Below are 20,878 nucleotides of genomic sequence, written 5' to 3'. Positions count from 1 at the left end.
ACAAGGCAAATTATGGCTTAAAAAATGCATAAAGTGAGGCGGTGCACTCAAACACATAGACCCTCCCTCTTTACGTTGAGCCGCTCGTTAGTTTTACAGCAGGTCGCGCGTCTGTGAACTTCCTGTGAACGTGCATCAAGGGAAAGAGAAGTTTTGCCTCCAACCCTCCACACACAGAATAGGTACGTTTTTAATGCGGACATATTGCTTTTTTTCATTGAATCATAAGGGTTATTTACATGCACAAATGCTTAATGTATGTGTTTGCTGAGTATTATTGAACAAAAGAGCGTTTGGAAAACGCCGGCGTCTTTCTTTTTTTTCTCTTGCAGGTTGCATGTTCATATTTCAACTACCGTTTAACATATAATAACGCATTTACATGCACTTGTATTGTCATCCTGTGAATATTAACGTTAGTTATTTCAACTGTTATTATTGGCGCAGTACTATTTCAATGCAGTATCACACGACTGATCAGGCTTAGCTTGCGTGGCTAAGCAGCTAACGTTAAATAACTTAACTCTTTAAATATATTAGACGTTTTAATATCGTTTTAATATGCGTTTCATCTTTTGCATGCTTCCAGACACTGGATATTATTAGTGGACGTGAGTCTTACCAATTATAGCAAAGACTTGAGTTAGTGCACTTGTCTTGTCTCGGCCTCCTAATCTATTTCACTGCAGTTTGCAGGACAAAGTCTCAGAGGGTCGTTGACCATTCATGTATTTTCTAGGGGTGGATAGTGGATGCTATCAGATTTGAGCAGAGATACTGAGCTATCAGAGCATGCAGAGCCACATGCAAGGCGTGTAATCGACCTCTGAGACGAGTTCAACCCGTTCAAATCGCTCTATTAAGAGTAGAAATGACAGAAATGCATGCATTTGATCTGTAGCTGAACTGAGATGAATACTTTAGTAAAGGGCTGTATTTAGACCAAAGCACTTCTTGAAACTGAAGCCCATTGTTCAGAACAACTGACTATCATGTGACCTGCTGTGTGTGTGTGTGTGTGTGTGTGTGTGTGAGAGAGAGAGAACTACTATAAAGCTTTTGCTTAAATTATGAACTAATACTCTGAAAAGTTACTTATCTTGTTGATTTTTTTGATAAACGAGAAGCTCAGTTTCCTGTTCACATTTCAGAGCTAATGTTTTGATGCAAATGTAATTTGGTAAATGACTTGAAGGGAACAGTCACACAAAAAAAGAAAGAAATTCACTCACACTTAAGTTGTTGCACATCTGTATGAGTTTGTTTCTGTCTTGTTATAACCAATAAAGTTGTTGTGAAGAATGTTGGTAAACAAAGAGTTTCTGGTTCCCATTTACTTCCATATTTATTTATTTATTTATTTTTTACTCTGGAAGTCATTGGATATGGACTGTTAATGTGATATAAATTAATTATAATATAATAAAAATATGTAAAATCTATTTATTTAGAAATTAAGACTTTTAAAATGTTAGAAATTTTTAGAAATTAGATTTATTATTTTTCTTAAAGTCTGGGTTTTTAAAACATAAAAAGCTTTTATTTATTCAAATCAGCATATTGAAAAGATTTTTGAAGGATCATGTGACACAAGACTGAAGTAATGATGCTGAATATTCATAAAAAGCTTTTTATTTATTCATTCATTCTTAAAGTCTGCATTTTTAAAACCTAAAAGGTTCTCCATTTATTTCATTTATTTATTGGTTCATTTATTGATTTATTTTTTCGTAGAAAAGTCTGCTTTCTAAATAAATAAAAAAAATCATTTATTCATTCATTAGAAAAGTCTGGATTTTTCAAGCCTAAATAGGTCTCTTAGAAAAGTCTGTTTTCTAAATTAATAAAAAGTTCTCCTTTTTGTGCATTTATTCATTAATTCATTCATTTATTTATTCATTCTTAGAAAAGTATGGATTTTTAAAAACTAAAAAGTTCTCATTTTCACTCATATCTTATTCATTCTTCATTCATTCAAGTCTGGATTTTTTTTTAAATTTATAGGCCCGGTTTCACAGACAGGGCTTAGGCTAAGCCAGGATTAGGCCATAGTTCAATAAGGACAATTAAGTAATTTTTATAAACATGCTTACAAAAATACATTACTGCTGTGTATCTTAAGACAAAACAAAGGCACTGATATATTTTAAGATCAAACAGTGCAATTTTATTTCAGTTGAAACAACTCAGACTTACATTTTAGTCTAGAACTAGGCTTAAGCCTTGTCTGTGAAACTGGGGGAAAAAGTTGTTATTTTTATTCATTCATTCATTCTTAAAGTCGATCTTTTAGAAAACCTAAAATGTTTTCATTCATTCATCCTTTGAAAAGGCTAGATTTTTAAAACCTAAAAAGTTCTCATTCATACATTCTTAGAAATGTCTGGAACCTAAAGTTCTTTTTTTTTAATCATTAATCTTAGAATAGTCCACTCTGCACACACTGTATTTTTTTAAATCCAGGTATTTCTAAATAAATAGACATTTATATATTAAAATTATGTTATGGTTAATTTATACCACGTTAACAGTCTATGTCTGGTACCACAAAAAAAGATAAATGTATTTTTTAACAAAGTTACTTTTAGAGTGTCAACTGTTTACTGCAATTAATTTTAAAAAGTTTTTAATTTTAATAAAATCTATAGTGTAAGTAGTAGTAGTAGTAGTAGCAACAATTTAAAATTTTTTTTTTTTTGATGTTCTTCTCAATTATTTATTTATTTATTATTTTTTTTTTGGATACCAGTGACAAGCAGTTTTCAAGATGTCTTCTGGAAACGCTAAGATCGGTCAGCCTGCTCCTCAGTTCAAGGCCACAGCTGTGGTAGACGGACAGTTTAAAGATGTTCAGCTCTCTGACTACAGAGGTGAGCCTCAAACACTCCACACACTGTGTTTTGTAGATTAGGACGAGAATAAACTAGATGTCATTCTGACCTACTTTTGCTTTCCATTGCATCATGATACTAGCCGTCAAACACCACATGTCTGTTTCTAATTGAACTCTTTTAACCACTGTACCTCTCTTAACTGGGTTACAGGTGTAACCTGTTTTTCACTTCACCTTTATTTTCCCTCCATTTCTCTTTTAGGGAAGTATGTTGTGCTGTTCTTTTACCCTCTGGATTTCACCTTCGTCTGTCCCACCGAGATCATCGCGTTCAGCGAACGGGCCGCAGAGTTCCGTAAAATCGGCTGTGAGGTCATCGCTGCCTCCACCGACTCTCATTTCAGTCATCTGGCATGGTGAGGATTCTACTTTTGTTACTAGATAATCTACAAATGAAGGGCTAAAAATGTTCTTAAAGAAACACTCCATTTTTTTGGGAATAGGCTCATTCTCCAACTCCCCCCGAGTTAATTAGTTGAGTTTTACCGTTTTGAAATCCATTCAGCCGTTCACCTGTTCTGGCGATATTCACTTTTAGCATAGTCTGACGGCTGAAGGTCTGGAATTCATGACAGCTTTAATTGGCCAAGGCCCGCCCATTAGGCCGTTTGACCGACATGTCAAACAACCAATCACAGTTCGTTTCGTTCAGCGTCACGTTTCAGGGCGTAGAAATGCCCCCACAACAACAGACTGGCATGCAACAAGTCAGTCATTGAAATAACCAGCATTGAAAGTTAATGAAGAAGAGGGAGAACAAGCAGTAAGTCAGTAATTTGTTCGCGAACGTCGCAAATGTGTATAACAACAACGGCGTCTGCATAAGCACCTTTTAGCAAAACGCCGAGTAAATCAGTCTGAGCTTTGTTTCCCGGCAGACCGAAAATAAACGCAACACTCGCGTCTTCTGGAAATCCGATCAAATTCAACTAATCAGATGAAGACTTCGTCATTCCTGAAGTGTTTCCAGTTAAGTGTACCATTTGCCAGGGTTCCCGCGGAGTCTTAAAAAGTCTTAAAGTCTAAAATTTAAAAATCAAAATTTTAGGCCTTAAAAAGTCTTAAATTCGCTGTTCTAGGTCTTAAATAATTTTACACAGGTCTTATTTTTCCGATGTCCATGTAACGCTACCTCTAAAGCTCATTTAAATTCTCTTTTTGTTGTTTCCGTGGTGTTGTAGCTCTTTATTTCACTATTCCAAATATAATTTGCTGTATTTAAACTACAAATGAGACCAGCATGCAATAGCCAATCAGCTTTCTGTTATTGGCGCGAGTCTCTCTCGGATTGTACCGCAGAAGTCGAATGGATTTAACTTTTTAGCTATGGGGAAGTGCAAGTTTAGCGATACTTGGCTTGGAAAAACTAAATATAGGGCTTGGCTAAGGCCAGTTGCTAACAACTGTAGATTTTTTTTTCTCCCTCTGTGGAAGTTACTGCACCTTCAGACAGAATCGCAGTATTTATATAACATTTCTAATTTATATATTTATAAATCAATAAATGTATTTAAAACATTAATCTCACTTTTAATTTTGCAGTGTAAATAATGTAATCTCACTGCTAACAGCCATTTAGAATTTATTGATAAATTCATAAAATAAATTTCAAAGGTAATGCATGCATTTCAAAAGTAAAAAAAAAAAAAAATCGCTTCAATCGAATTTTTTTTTTACATCAGATATTTCTAGTGGTACTTTTATGGGGATATTATGTGTGGAATAGTATCTGCTGATATGAAAAGTTCACTGTATATCGTAGTAATAAATTTAATTTATGACAGCCATGAAATTGTTTACTTTTTACATTAAACACATTAAATATCACATATATGCATGTAATATAATATCTATTTCCATTACAGGTTTAGGTCTTAAATTTCATATAAAGTGGTATTAAAAAGTCTTAAGTCTTAAATTTCACTTGTTCATATCTGCAGGAACCCTGTTTGCGTCAGACGTTTAGCCAACGTTACGTGGGCGTGACGTCTGAGGCTGAGACTGCTTTTAGCATAGCTTAGCATAGATCATTGAATCCTATTAGACCAATAGCATTGCGTTCAAAAATGACCAACGAGTTTCGATATTTGTCCTATTTAAAACTGGACTCTTCTGTAGTTATATCGTGCACTAAGACCGGCGGAAAATGTAAAGCTGTGATTTTCTAGGCCGATAAGATTGGGAACTACACTCCCGTTCCGGCGTAATAGTCAAGGATGTTTGCTGCTGTAACATGGCCGAAGAAGACACAGTAATATCACGCAGCACCTGACTGGTATTAGTACACCATATAACTACAGAAGAGTCCAGTTTTAAATAGGACAAATATCGAAATTCGTTGGTCATTTTTGAACTATTGGTCTAGGATTCAATGATCTATGCTAAGCTATGCTAAAAGTGATCTCGCCAGAACAGGAGAAAGGCTGAATAGTTTTCAAAACGGTAAAACTCAACTTATTAACTCAGGGGGAGTTGGAGAATGAGCCTATTTCCAAAAAAAGTTGGAGTGTTCCTTTAATGGCCACTTAAAATGGCTGTATTGTCAATATGCTGTAAATAGCTGCTGTTGGTAAAATCTACTGTCTTGATTAAAATAAGATAAAATAATTTATTATAGATCAATAGTGCCAGTGGTCCTATGCTGTATGTTAGATCTTAGTGTTGGTTTTTCTTCTGCTTGTGAATGTGATTATTAGTGGGCTTTCTATGGCTTCACCCAGTTATTGGTTATCTTCTGGGTTCTTCTAACTAGCCTGGCTTTGATAAGAGCTGCTATAGTGTGTTAGAGAGACACAGATAAAAGAAGGGTGGATCACTTTATTAGTTCTAGAAACTGCCGCTTGAAGTCATGTTGACCTTTTATTTAGAGGGCATTATTAATTACACTAAAAATAAATCAATACATTTTAGGTTTATAATAATAATAATAAATACTAATAATTTAATGCAGGCTTTTCTAAGAATAATAATAAAAAAGAACCTTTTAGGTTTTAAGCATCCAGACTTTTCTAAGAATATGATTGAATGAATGTTTGAATAAAGTTTATGTTTTAAACCCCCAAACCTTTCTAAGAAAAATAATAATTAAACAAATCTGTTCTAATAATGTTACTAGACAAATGCCATTCAAAAGTTTGGGATCAGATTTTAAAAGTAGCTTTTTTTCATATATAATATTTTTTTCATATAAGTTTCTTATGCTTATCAAGGTGCCATTTATTTGATAAATCCTGAAAAAACAGTAATATTGTGGAGTATAATTTCAATGTAAAATAATTCACTTCTATGAGAATGTTTTGAAATGTAATTTTTTCCTGTGACGCATTACTCCAGTCTTCACATGATCTCTCAGAAATAATTCTAATATGCTGATTTATTATTAGTGTTGAAAACAATTGTGCTGCTTAATAGTTTGTTGGAACCTGGAATACATTTTTCAAGATTTTTTTTAATAAATAAAAAGTTAAAGAGAACAGTATTTATTTAAAATAAAACATACAATACCATTTAAAAGTTTGTGGTCAGTAAATTTTTATACATTTTTATTTTTTTTGAAAGAAATGAAAAGACTTATATTAGTTAAAAAAAACTTTGAAAATAAATGCTGTTGTATTAAAAATATTAAAAATCTATTAAAATATTAAGCAGCACAAAGTTTCCAACATTGATAATAAAAGCTGAATATTCAGCTTTACATCACAGAAATGAATTATATTTTTAAATATACACACAGAAAACTATTATTTCAAACTGTAGTAATATTTCACAATATTACTGTTTTTTTTCTGTATTTTTGATCACGTAAATGCAGCCTTGATGAGCAGAAAGGAGTTCATTAAAAATCTATAAAAAACTGATCCCAAGCTTTTGAATAGCAGTTTATATTATGGTTAATTTATATCCCGCTGACAGTCTATATCTGTATTCAGCATCTTGCTCAAAATTAATTGAAAAAAATTTAATATGAAATAATCTTGAGCTATAACCATGTCTATGAAACTATAATCCAGTGAATTACAAATTCCTGTTGTGACATGACTGTTGACTTGTTTCCGACAGGATCAACACACCCAGGAAGCAGGGTGGACTCGGCTCCATGAACATCCCGCTGGTGGCTGACCTGACTCAGTCCATCTCCCGCGATTACGGCGTCCTGAAAGAAGACGAGGGCATCGCCTACAGGTCTGTGATGATGTGCTAATGTTTGCACTGGTTCAGTTAAACTACAACTACTCAAGCACGATTGCAGCAGGAGATAATGAACAAGGGTCGATGACAACCAGGTGTCCTGCAATGTGGGCAGGGTATAGGAACCATGAGAGAATAAAAAAGTACTGTTTGTTAAACCACTTTTATTGCATATTCTAAATCAAACGTTCAATCGTTGGTTTTAAATTAATGTACCTGGTTCAATACAATGTCAAAACACTTGATTACCACTGATAATAATTTTTACCCATTCCTTAGTTTGAAAAAAGCTTTATTAATGTTACAGTGGTGGCCAAAATGACTAGAACAGTAGTATTTTCACCAGCTAAAAATGGCTTTAAGTCAGTTATTTCTATCTTTTGGCTGTAGTGTGTCAGTAGGAAATATCAGTTTACATTTGCAAAAAATTATTTTGTCATTATTTGTAATAATAAAGTGAGATTTTTAGTTTGCACAAGGAATCTAAAAACAGACAGTGCTCCACACAGTTTAAATGTTTTTGAAAGAAGTGTCTTTTGCTTACCAAGTCTGCATTTATTTGAACAAAACAGTATGGTAAACGCGATGAAATTTTAAAATATTATTGCAGTTTAAACTAACTGTTTTCTATTTAAATATTTTCAAATGTAAATTATTCCTTTGACGTAAAGCTGGGTTTTCAGAATCATTTCTCCAGTCTTCAGTGTCACATGATCCTTTTGAAATCATTTTAATATTATACGTCTTTACCGTCCCTTTTGATCAATTTAATACGTCCTTGTTAAGTAAAAGTATTAATTTCTAAATCTTACTGATCCCATACTTTTTTTGTAAAAAAAAAAAAAAAAATTATAATAATAAAATATATTTTTTAATAATGACACTGTGTATATAAGTTGCAAATTTGTCTAAATTGTCATACTTTTTTAAATAAAGTGGGGAAACTTTTAATAATTTATTTACTTGTATAGCGAACTGTTGATCTTGTGTTGATCTATTCAATGAATGCTTAGTGCTGAACTTGATTTGCATTCAAAACAATACGATTTCTTTAGTTGACAATAAAAATTGTAAGTTTTCTCTCTTGTCCTGCTCCCACAGAGGTCTGTTTGTGATTGACGAGAAAGGCATCTTGAGGCAGATCACCATCAACGACCTGCCGGTGGGCCGCTCAGTGGACGAGACGCTTAGACTGGTGCAGGCCTTCCAGCACACTGACAAATATGGAGAAGGTGAATGAAATGGGGCTCTTTCTGAACGTCCTGTTTATTTTTGGTGGACAGCATGTGTAAACAGGCTCTAAAATGTTTTGTGATCCTATCACTCAAACCATTTGGAGGTAGGCAAACACATGTGACTGCATTGCATTTGTAGTGTAAACGCTACAATGGGTTGGGTTCTGATGCCAACAAAGAGTTGTTTACTTGCATAACACAACATTATACCACCAAAATGAGGGTTTTAAGCCCGTACTTGTACATCTTTTCTACTAGTATGTTTGAGAGCATCAGTGTGGTGACTCTTTGCTTTGTCATCATGCTGTAGCACAGTGACTTAAGTGATGTAGTTGTGAAATCTGATCACCTTATATGTAATGAGATGACATATAGAGAAGTGACAGTCTATATTAGGGATGCTCATTTCGGTTATTTTTCCTGACCGACAACCGCTGCTCGTTATCCGAACATTAACCGTTAACTGATAAAATTAGAATAATAAATTAGTCTAAAATAAATATACAATGCACATCACAACAAAAACGCCATCACAAAAATCCTTTCAATTTGCGGTTCGGGACTCCCATCCACTGTCATATGCGTGTGTTTTACAGCGTTCAGCAATAGCCAATCACAGACATATATGTTGATTTGATTATCACTGTGGCCAGTCAGAGGAGGCTATGTTACAATCCACTCACCACCCAAAGTGCCGGTTTCAGTTTTGCTGATTTCTACACTTTCGCGAACTCTCTCATTAAAACATAGAAAGTGTAGGTATTATATAAATAAGAGATTAATTGTGCAGTGTAAAGGTTATTTAATTACTTTTTAATAACTTTATGAGATTGCGATGAACTACTCTAAGATGAGTGATAGCTTTCCAGTGACTGTAATGGGAGCGCCTATTGCGCACTTTCTAGACCAGTCATTCCCAAAGGCGGGGTCCCGACCCACAAGTGGGTCGCGGGAAATATTGTATGGGTCGCCTAGTCGAGCACTATTTTTCAGTGCGCTATATACTCTTGATTAAAATTTATATGTGTAGTTCACCTATTAGCCGCACGAGGGAGCTCGTTGTTTTCTTCTTCTGCTTTCTTTTTTTTGTTGTTGTTCTTTAGCTGCGCTCTGCATCGCCTGTTTCATACTCCGTCTGCAGTGCGTATGCGTTGCGTATTTTTTTCCGCACCCATGTTAACGGATTGGAGCGTTCACACTGCACGCGGTTGCAGTCCAGCAGTGCGTCCCAGAAGCAGTGCGTTTGCAGCAGAGCAGCGATCATTTCGGCAGGGTCTATTTTTTGCTGTGCTGCAAGCGCTGCATGTGCTGAATTAAAGTGACAGCGCATTGTTCGCTGTAAAAATGAACATGGATTGACACGAAAATGTCCCATAAATGCATATAAATGAAGTCCACTTTTTCACAGTCAACACGTGGCTTTTTGGCTAGGTTTAAAATAAGGAAAAGTGCAGTTTTAAAGAAAAAGGCAACATAATACGTGCACTTGTCCAGGCAGAAAAGTTCTTTAAAGCATTGTTTTTAATAAAGATTTAATGCGAAAGAAAAGCATGACTGTTTCTGTCTGTGGTAAGTTTTAATTAAAATATTTTTTGATAGCCCAATTTCAATTAGAAAAGGAAGCTATAGCCTCCCTATGTTGTGTTTAAATGTGTTGCAACTTGCTTGAGCAACTTATTGTTCAACTTCTCATATCTAGAAGTCAAGTGCATTGAATAATATGTTGTTTTTATTGAGTTTAAACGTGAAAATGTCTAAAAGAGGATCACAATGCTGAAAAAGCACTTGTGGATTTGAAATCAAAATAACGGATAAATATTGTGTTTGTGGTAAACAGCATTTTCTGCAAATCTGCATTTTACTTAAATAAAAAAAAATGTGCTTTGTCAAATATCTGTATCTCTTTTAAATAGTTAAGTGGAAGCATGACCTTAAAAATGGTCACACATATTTTGTTAATGCATAAATTCTCTTCGTGATATATGAACTATATGGGCTTAATGTTTATTGGGTCACAAGGATTTATCGACTTTAAAATGTGGGTCCCCAGAAAAAAAGTTTGGGAAACACTGTTCTAGACAATTCATTCAGAATTTGAATACATTAATTTACGCATTCACTCTCTGATAATCCAATATCGCCACTTGCCATTGAGTTGCATTTACTACATCAGTTTACTAGGTATAGGTGAAGCGAAATATGTCTGTACAGCCACACTGCACGTGTCGACACTCGCACGTGTGTAAACATAACTTACAAATAGCATTATTTCTTTCACCATGCAGCAAACGTAAAAAAAAAAAAATTAAACCGTTTAACTGATAGTAATAATCGGTTAAAATTCTTACTTTCGGTTAACGGTTAAACGGTCAATATGAGCATCCCTAGTCTATATGCAGAGGTGAGTAACTTAGCCACATTACAGCTGTTCCAGGTGACATCCTGTTGATTTACCACAGAAAACACTTGAGTCATGCCTCAGTTTGTGGTCATCAAGATTTCTTTTCATTCATTTCATTCATGCAGCTGGGGTGCATGAAATTGAGTGAAAGTGACAGTAAAGCCATTTATAATTATATATATAATTTAATTTATTACAATTTTAAAACAATCCTACAAATGTATAGTTAAGGTCAAAAGTTATATACACCTTTAGAATCTGCAAAATAGTTCACATAAGAAACGTTCACATATAGTCCACAAGAGAAAATAATAGTTGGATTTATAAAAAAATGACCCTGTTCAAAAGTTTACATACACTTTATTCTCTAAATGATCCACATGTTGTGTTTTTTGTTTAGTGATAGTTGTTCACGAGTCCCTCATTTGTCCTGAACAGGTAAACTGCCTGCTGTTCTTCAGAAAAATCCTTCAGGTTCCACAAATTCTTTGGTTTTTCAGCATTTTCTTTGTACTTGACCCTTTCAATAAGGACTGTATGAGTTTGAGATCTGTCTTTTGACACTGAGGACAACTGAGGGACTCATATGCAACTATTACAGAAGGTTCAAACGCATACTGATGCTCCAGAAGGAAAAACAATGCAATAAGAGCAATATAATTTTATAATCGGGCTGAATATAACTTATTTTGTCTTTTGGGAAACATTTATCTTCTGTAGCTTTTGAAGGGCATACTCCTGCATTATGATATTTAGCCAAAATAAGACAAATGTACACATCTTCAGTTTATTTTAAAGTTTACACCCCCGGCCCCTCAGTTGTCCTCAGTGTGAAAAGATGGATCTCAAAATCACACGGTCATTGTTGGAAAAGGTTCAAATACACAAAAATGCTGAAAAACCACAGAATTTGTGGGACCTAAAGGATTTTTCTGAAGAACAGTGAGCAGTTTAACTGTTCAGGACAAACAAGGGACTCATGAACAACTATCACTAAACAAAAAACACAACTGTGGATCATTCAGGTTACAACACAGTATTAAGAATCAAGTGTATGTAAACTTTTGAACGGGGTCATTTTTATAAATGTAACTATTTTCTCTTGTGAACTACATGTAAATGTCCTTTATGTGAAATATCTTATTCAGGCCAGTATTAAATAAACTAACATGCATATTGTATGATCCCTTTTATTCTATTTAGCAGATTCTGCAAGGTGCATGCAAACGTTTGATCTCAACTGTATTAGATTTTCACAAAAATTTTACACAGCACAACATTTTTTCTAACATTGATCATTGTTTCTTGAGCAGCAAATCAACATATGTGACCCTGGACCACAAAACCAGTCATAAGGTTACATTTTACAAAACCGAGATGTATACATCATATGAAAGCTCTTAACAATGCATATTACTAATCAAAAATTACATTTTGATATATTTACAGTAGGAATTTTACAAAAAATCTTCATGGAACATGATCTTTACTTAATTTCCTAATGATTTTTGGCATAAAAGAAAAATCAATCATTTTGACCCATGCAAAGTATTTTGGATATTGCTACAAATTTACCCCAGCGACTTAAGACTGGTTTTGTGGTCCAGGGTCACATATTAGAATGATCACTGAAGGAACATGTGACTGGAGTAATGATGCTGAGAATTCAGTTTTGCGTCACTTTAATATCCGTTTTAAAATATATTCAAATAGAAAAGTTATTTTAAATTGTAAAAATATTTGAGAATATTACTGCTTCTACTGCATTTCCAATCAAATAACTTGACTTGACCATGAAATGTTTACATAAGGTGACTCCAAAATACTCTCCACTTCACAGAGGTTTAATATAACATGTCTGTCTGTTCTCTGCAGTTTGTCCTGCTGGATGGAAACCAGGAAGTGACACTATTGTTCCAGATGTGCAGAAGAGCAAGGAGTTCTTCTCCAAGCAGTAACAGTCCTGCCGTATTTCCCGGATCGTGCTCCCCATTCAGTGGGACGCCAGAGCACTTAACCTTAGCCTGAGAGTTCTTGAAAAGTTGTCGAAGCCAACGTAACAAACTCTTTGCTGTTTAAATGCACTTGTTAGATTTCCTTTACATCGTCTGAAGAAGCTGTTGCAGTCAGCATCTGCCATGCACTGACATGTCTGTAGTTTGTTTTCAGCTCTAGTTAAATCGGTATTACATATTTAGTACATTTGATTCATTTTGAATTGTCTGAAGTTGTTTAACATTCTGGTGATCATCGATATCTCTGTCAAATAAACGGGCTGTTATTGTGTGACATTGCAGTTGTCTTATTTTACCAACATAACTCAGCTGTTGTTTCAGGTTCATTACAAGTTGCGCATTTTCTGACATTTTTACTAACTATAGGTTTATTCATCAAGCATTCAAAACTCAAGAAACAAGCTAACAGCCTCACCGCTTGTATATTAGATGGTGTTTTTTTTATTTGAGTGATGTGTATTTTACTGTTTTTATTAGTTGTTTTTTTTTTTTTTTTTTTTTTAAATGTCTGTTAATGTAACATTCAATTAGTTGTTATAGTACTTAGTTTTGGTTTAGTTTAACTATCCACCTTTTTCTTCCCGTAAGAGTGGGTGCGGCCATTTGTTAATTTTATGGGTGTGGCTTCCGGTCTCATCTGCTTCCAGCTAATTTTAGCTGTATAAAAAGGGTAGTTTGCTGCTTGATATTGCGAATTAGTGTGTCTTATTATTTTTATGTATTGTCTTAATTATAAGCACACTGGTTTGTAGTGCAAACAGTTTTACAGTTTACTGCACGCTGTTTTTGTTATTTCCCTATAGCGGATAATAAACCAGAAGTCCTCCGCTTTAAAGAAAAAGGTGAATAATAACTCGGTAATGTTTCATTAAGATATTTTGTAATATGCATTGCTAAGAACTTCATTTGGACAACTTTAAAGGCGATTTTCTAAATATTTTAAATTTTTTGCACCCTCAGATTCCTGACTTTGAAATAGGTGTATCTCGGCCAAATATTGTTATATCATAATAAACCACATACAATGGAACGCTCATTTATTCAGCTTTAAGTTTATTTCTAAATTTCGATTTCCAATAATTGACCCTTACGACTAGTTTGTGGTCCAGGGTCACAAGTGCTTTTGGCAGAGCTCGAATTGAACCGTAACATGTCTTAAATTTGGACAAATCAGACCGGTAGATGGCAGTATTTCATTACATTTGGAAAAAATGGCTCAGGAGCAACTTGTTCTTATGAACCGTCGGACGCAGTAATACAGTAAGAACAGTTTAGGTATAAAACTGATTTAAAGCATTTTAATGTTAATTAAACAGAGCTTATATTTAGGTCACACATCTAAATGATGTACCTCCTCAAACAGACGTGATTTGTATGTTGTGTGCTTCTCCTGTCCGGGTTATATAGGCTAAAAGTCATCTGATAGTGACAATATGGTAAAATACTCAAAACAGTGATTTTCCAACGAAGGCTACAGGAAACCAAAACGTCAACGCATTTGACACTGAATTTTAAGCAGTCGCTGATGTTTGATAATCTGGAACTGATTAAACCACAAGTAGTATTTTGCTGATCTTTCTTAATTATCAGTGTGTTATTGTCTGCATCAAATTAATACCAGGCGAGTTATCAGAGAACATTCATAGGAGTACATTCTGGCAAGGTTCTCTTAAACTTCTGAACAAACGTTCTTCCAAAGTTCTTTAATAACGTTCTCAGAACGTTATTTATAGCCTACATTATTCATGGAACTTTTTCATACGCTTGTCATCCTTTTTTTTAGTTTTAATGTTATGACTTGTTTCAGAATGTTCCCATCGCCCTAATGTTTACACATTATGATACAATAGAATGTTCCAGTGGTGTTTGTATAACCAAGAAAAAAACTGGACATTTGAAACGTTCAGAGAGCATTCAGAAACACAGAGCATTCAGAATCAGGAATGAACAACCCAAACAGTGGAATCATTTTCAACGCTTTTACTTAAATATAAAAAATATAAACAAACAAACAAACAGAAATACAGAAATCAATAACTTACTGGAATGTTTTCATATGGCAGCACTTAAAAAACAAAACCAACGTAAAGGTTTTTCCCTGTGCATTCATTGTCCATTGCGTTTTTAGTACCTTGGAGATGCTTTTGAAAACAAGCATTCAGAAACACGTTTTCATAATGAGAACGTAAACGTTCTTAAAACATGTTTGTTGGCTGAGAATGGGATTGACAAAACCAGTCTTAAGTATTTGTAGCAATAGCCAAAGATACATTGAATGGGTCAAAATGATCGATGTTTCTTTTATGCCAAAAATCTTTAGGATATTAAGTAAAGATCATGTGAAGATATTTTATAAATTTTCTACCGTTAATATATCAAAACCTAATTTTTGATTAGTAGCCTAATATGCGTTGCTCAGAATTTAATTTGGACAACTTTAAAGGCGACTTTCTCAAGATTCTTTTGAACCCTTAGATTCCAGATTGGAAAGTTTATTTATTCATCTTTAACAGCTTTCATTTTCAAATTGACCCTTATGACTGGTTTTGTGGTCCAGGACACGTTTTTTTTCTGTACTGAAAAGGTGCTTTTAACATTTTTTTTTTTTTTTTTTTTTTTTTTTTTAAATAGGCCCATTGCATGACTGTTAATAAATATCACTGTGACATCAAACTAAATTTAAAAATGTTAATATGTGCTAAGATAGAGCTATGAATTTAATGTTGATATTGTATAAATATCTTGTTCATGATGTTTTGTAAACAATGTAATGCTTAACCTGAGGCGTCACTTAGAGGCCTTGTTTCACAGACAGGGTTTATTCTAAGCCAGGATTAGACCACAGTTCAATTAGGACATTTTAGTAATTTTTATAAATGTGCCTTAGAAAAAAAATATTACTGTATCATCTTGAGACAAAACAAAGGCACTGCTATATTTTAAGATCAGTCGGTGCAAGTTTCTTTCAGTTGAAACAGCCCAGACTTATATTTTAGTCTGGAACTAGGCTTAAGCCTTGTCTGTGAAACCGTCTTTTTAATAAAACAAAATGTCCACTAACACCTAAAAACATTACAAAAGTAAACAGTCTACAAAACACTAGCTTTTATTTATTTATTTGAATTAAAGTATTCTATTTGGGTAGAATGTTGTCCTGAGATGAGATATGGATTTAATTACTTTGATATTAAAGTCAGCATCTGGACTATCAATGACCAAGCAGAATTGGCCTAGATGTTGTTTACATTCTGTGGGATGAAGGTATAATTTGTAAAAGTGTTGTATTTTGTGTCTGACTAAAATGAAGAAAATTGTCAACTCGTGAAAGAGTAAAGTAGGCTATGTTACAAAACAGATCAAATAGGTCTTAAGGTGCGTGGGTCTATGGTTTTGGTACTGGACAGTTAACCAAAACTACGGTATATTTTCCGGAAATCACAGGAAAGCGAGTCACTGTGGGCACTTCTCGTTTATAAGTCTAGCTCTTATTTACTTCGATCTGTTTTTCTATTTTTGTGCTTGCGACGGCTGCTTTTTTTTTGCAAAGTACCTGGAAAATGCCCGTGTTCGTATTTTTATCTCTAGTTTTCTTTTCGCTGAAACTGTTTTGGGAAGGTTTCAGAGCGCGGGGAAAATCCCGAGTTGCTAAATTTTCACTCATTCACACGCGCTTCATTCATTCGAACGTCAAACATGAAAGCGCGCGGACTTCCTGACCGGTAGCGTGGGCGGGGGTTCCCGCAAGTCTACCCTCAGTGACGTACGTACACCAAAACAGCCCATATTTGGACTTTACGTCAACAGGAAAAAGAAGCCGACGTGGGCACGTCTTCAGCGTGAAATTAAAGCCGTACGGAGTGAGCTAGGAATGAACAACCCAAACAGTGGAATCATTTTCAACGCTTTTACTTAAATATAAAAAATATAAACAAACAAACAAACAAACAGAAATACAGAAATCAATAACTTACTGGAATGTTTTCATATGGCAGCACTTAAAAAACAAAACCAACGTAAAGGTTTTTCCCTGTGCATTCATTGTCCATTGCGTTTTTAGTACCTTGGAGATGCTTTTGAAAACAACTATAACACTAGTTTTCTACAAGAAAACACTTAAGAAATGTACAACGCTCAGTGCTGCAATATCATTTTGCATCAAAACATTACAAAAACATCATCTGCTCTTCCAGTGTTTCCCAAATTGTCAGTGTCCGTGCCATTGCAGTTCGTTCTAAAACGACTTGATCTTCGGCGTCAGCATCAGCTGGCACCCGCTGCTCACATGGGTCATGACCTTCTGCTTGAGCTGGGCGACCTGCTCCCTCAGTAGGGAGGCGGTGCTGGACAGTCCGGCGTTATCCGACTTGAGGATTTTGACTTTGTCCTCCAGCCTGGAGATGCGCTCCAGCTTCCGTCGCCGGCACTTGGTGGCCGCCAGCCGGTTCCTGAGCCTCTTGCGCTCGGCTTTGATGCGCTCCTGGTCCTCCATGTCGATCGGGGACATGGGAGGAGAGCCGTCGCTGCTCTGGAGGTCGGGGACGGTCTGTGGCTCCTCTTTGAGCGAAACAAGTCGCTGCTGATGGAGCGAGTGCTGAAAGTGATGAGGGTGCGTCGTGGCTTGGTGGTGATGGTACTGTTGGTGATGGTGAGGCAGGTAGCTGATGGTGGCTGTCGGGTAGTTGGCTGCAGGTGTGAGGTTAGTGTTGGGGTTGCAGCTGTTCAGCGTGGTGTACACCGGGGTGTCCGGCTGCAGAGAGGCGCCGAAGACGGACGACGCGGCCGAGCAGGACGACACGCCGCCGGCACCGAGGGACACGTTCGGCGGAGGCATTTGGTTCATTTTGTGGAGCTCGTCCAGTGCCTTCACGAAGCCGTCCGCGAAGCCCTCTTGCTCTTCTGTGATGCTCCGGCCGTACAGATACTGGCCTGGAGTGGGCGATGTGATGACACCGTTACCGTTCTGGATGATGAGTCTCTCCAGCTCCGGAGAGGCGAGTTTCAGCGAGCCCACGTCTCCAGTCGCCGCGGCGTAGAAGTCGTTTTCAGAGCGGAGGGACTTGAGGTTCCGGTAAGGTTCGGCGAAGCCCACGCTCATGTTCTGCTTTAGAAGCTTGTAGTCGTGCAGGGCAGCGTCTGGATGACCATAAGCAGAAAGAAACGAGTCGTCATGATAAAACGGTTGCTCCATTTTTGTTGACATGTGAACAGAAATTACGCTGTTGAGGCTTTTGAGTTGACTGTACACTCTACTGTCCGCAAATCTTGCTTTCTCTCTCTCTCCGTTATATTACATGAGGCAAAAAGATGTCAAAGAGAAAAGAAACTTCCAAAATAGTTTGAACAACTTTACTGTACCAAGTCGACAGGTGTTTTCCCTTGACAGCTGATGTCCAAAAAGTGCGTTCCCGGACAGGTATTTATAAACAGTCGTACGCGAAGTCTTCTGTCTCGGTGCGCACTCGATCTTGTAAGAAAGTGAGCCTCGAAGTGTTTTATACCGAGCGTGCCGAGGGCGTGCCCGCGCCTCTGATTGGACAACGCTCCGTTCCACTCCTCTAGCTGTCAGATGAGCGATGACGTTGTTGCCAGGAACCGCTGAGATTGAAAACAACGCTGGAGGCGAGAGTGCAAAAGCTGAAGGGAGACTGCGCTCCTATTTTTGTTTCCACAGACAAGACGCAAAAGTGGCCGCAATCGTTACATAGGCACTTTTGAGAAAAGTTTCCCATGGCCAAGTAAACAGAAACTCTGTTGTGGTCTTGACAAAAACACTTGCGTTCAAGAAAGCTTTGAAGTGATCGTTCATACAAAAATGTAAACATGTTTCATTGTTTTCTTGGGGGATCTCACACTGCGGCACTTAGTGGAAAGTGGAAATGATTTTAAATGTCAAGCTCTAAATATATTCCTTTAATTTAGGTGGCACATCTAAACTGGCGATTTAAGTAAACACAGGATCGCAAAATGGGATTGGATAATTTTAACCCAGATGAATGTGTCAGGGCTCCCTTCAGGAGAGGCCCACTAAGGCCCTGCATTGTAAAGCATACTAATTACATGAGTAATATGAAACAAAGATGGCAAATTAATTCAGATCATATGTAATTCAGATTTTTTCAAGGACTTATTGGCCATTTGAGTACTTTTACTTACTTAGTCATATAATAAGTAAAACATGAGTAATAATAGGCCGTAGCCGAGCTTTAACAGTCTGATCCCTCAAACGTCTTTCTTTAAAATATAAGCTGAAACCATAACTCTTTATTGATTAGGAATAAACTGACTCATGATTTGGCAACTGATACCATCCCATATATGGGCAAGACCACACAGTAGTTCCTCCTCAGCGAACGACCGGGAAACCTCTCCCATGTCGGCCTGATTCCAGAGGCAACGCCTCCGCACATGGAGAGGTGGAGGAGGGGGAGTACTCTAGAGAAGACAGACAGAAAGGCAGCACGTACACAACATGCTGTCGAAAAGAGTGTGAGTTTGAAAGCCCAGTTTTAATTGGTAGTACAGTCCGGTTCTCTTATACTCTCATACTAGGCATTTAGGGAAGCTGTAGTATATACTAGGTCAGGACACAATGCTGCTTCACACCTGTGGTGTGGGAAGACATTCACACGACCACATGCGAACACCTGTTTAGCGCCAAAAGAAAGCCACCACTGTCTCCTCAATATGTTAATAAGTCTGAATCATCACTGACTGGGCTAAAAGCCAGGTGCAAGCCCATGTTTCGCCATTCGGCAGCAGTGTAGCACCTTTCACCTAAATCTTCAGGTATACCACACTCCTGTCAAGACTCACACTCAGCTTCCTCTCCTGCTGCATTAAGTAAAACCTTCTTAGTTTACCAGCATTAGGATTTCTGTATTAAAATATTAAGTTGGCCTAATATATATTGTGATTTTGCAATTTTTTTGCAATACAGGTAAATATTAAATAAACCGAGAACATGCATGGGTTTTTTCTTCTGGAGCATAAGTGGGTGTTTGAACCTTCTGAAATAGTTGCATAGGAGTCCCTCAGTTGTCCTCAGTGTGAAAAGATGGATCTGAAAATCATACAGTCATTGTTGGAAAGAGTTTAGATACACAAAAACACTGAAAAACCAGGGAATTTGTGGGACCTGAAGGATGTTTCTGTTCAGAACAAACAAGGGACAAAGGACAGAAAAACACAGCTGTGGATCATTCAGGTAACAACACAGTATTAAGAGTCAAGGGGATGTAAACTTTTGAACAGGGTCATTTTTATAAATTCAGCTATTATTTCCTCTTGTGGACTATATATGTAAATATCTTTTATGTGAAATATCTTATTCAGGTCAGTACTAAATAAACAATAACATGCATTTTGTATGTTCCCTCATATTTTGGTAAAATAATGAATATTTTGCAGATTCTAAAAGGGGGATGTAAACTTTTGACCTCAACTGTACAACTGTAGAATAATTTACTCACCCACTCATTGTTCCAAACCCATGTGAATTTCTTTCTTTTGCTAGAAGAAATACAAAAATATATTTTGAAGAATGTTGGTAACTGAACACTTGGAATATGGAAGTCAATGAGGTCCACCAACTGTTTGGTTCCCCATATTCTTCAAAATATCTTCTTTTATGTTCAGCAGAAGTAAGAAATTTATACATTGTGGGTGAGTAAATAATGGCAAAAAACAAAACAAAAAAACAAAAACAAATGTTCAGTCAAATCAAAAGTTATTCAGACACCAGATATTATATTTTACAATTTATTACTAGTAGGTTCAGCACAATAGTTAATATATGTAAGTGAGGATAGCAAAATAAAGTAAACGTTGACATATTACACCCAAGAATTCTTCACACAGTGGACTACCAGTAAAACTGATAAAAATCTGGGGGCAAAAATTAGATTTGACACTTTGACCTGACCATGTTTTGTCACATACCTTTGTATTAAAGTTTTCTGAAATCATCAAAATGAATTTATTCTGACACTTGTCATATTTATTACCATTTTCTAGACTCTAGCAAATTAGCTGTAATAATGTGACAAATGTTGAAGGTGTCTATATAAATTTTGGTTTGACTATATATTTGTTTGGCCTTTTATTGGTAAATTGGCAAATGCACTCATACAAAGTCAGTAAACATGGA

At 36.1% G+C, this 20,878-nt stretch overlaps 2 protein-coding genes across 2 annotated transcripts; one reads left to right on the top strand and one right to left on the bottom strand.

The window, feature by feature from the left end:
* The first annotated feature begins 74 nt into the window (after positions 1-74).
* On the top strand, positions 75-13,006 carry prdx2 (peroxiredoxin 2). Its single transcript, XM_073842132.1, has 6 exons — positions 75-182; positions 2,750-2,870; positions 3,096-3,249; positions 6,953-7,075; positions 8,183-8,313; positions 12,593-13,006. Exons 2-6 carry the CDS (start codon positions 2,768-2,770, stop codon positions 12,673-12,675), a joined length of 594 nt encoding a protein of 197 aa, XP_073698233.1. The 5' UTR covers positions 75-182; positions 2,750-2,767; the 3' UTR covers positions 12,676-13,006.
* A 3,616-nt stretch (positions 13,007-16,622) lies between these two features.
* junba (JunB proto-oncogene, AP-1 transcription factor subunit a) lies at positions 16,623-18,178 on the bottom strand. Its single transcript, XM_073842119.1, has one exon. It carries the CDS (start codon positions 17,930-17,932, stop codon positions 16,964-16,966), a length of 969 nt encoding a protein of 322 aa, XP_073698220.1. The 5' UTR covers positions 17,933-18,178; the 3' UTR covers positions 16,623-16,963.
* Positions 18,179-20,878: the final 2,700 nt, after the last annotated feature.

The sequence above is a fragment of the Garra rufa genome, chromosome 6 (assembly GCF_049309525.1).
Source record: "Garra rufa chromosome 6, GarRuf1.0, whole genome shotgun sequence".
Taxonomy (NCBI): Eukaryota; Metazoa; Chordata; class Actinopteri; order Cypriniformes; family Cyprinidae; genus Garra; species Garra rufa.
This window is presented reverse-complemented; position numbering and strand designations above follow the sequence as displayed.

Coding starts and splice junctions, on each gene's coding strand:
- prdx2 (XM_073842132.1), top strand. CDS start 2,768: ATGTCTTCTGGAAACGCTAAGATCGGTCAGCCTGCTCCTCAGTTCAAG. Junction 2,871..3,095: donor TCAGCTCTCTGACTACAGAG/GTGAGCCTCAAA, acceptor TTTCTCTTTTAG/GGAAGTATGTTGTGCTGTTC. Junction 8,314..12,592: donor CACTGACAAATATGGAGAAG/GTGAATGAAATG, acceptor TGTTCTCTGCAG/TTTGTCCTGCTGGATGGAAA.
- junba (XM_073842119.1), bottom strand. CDS start 17,932: ATGTCAACAAAAATGGAGCAACCGTTTTATCATGACGACTCGTTTCTT.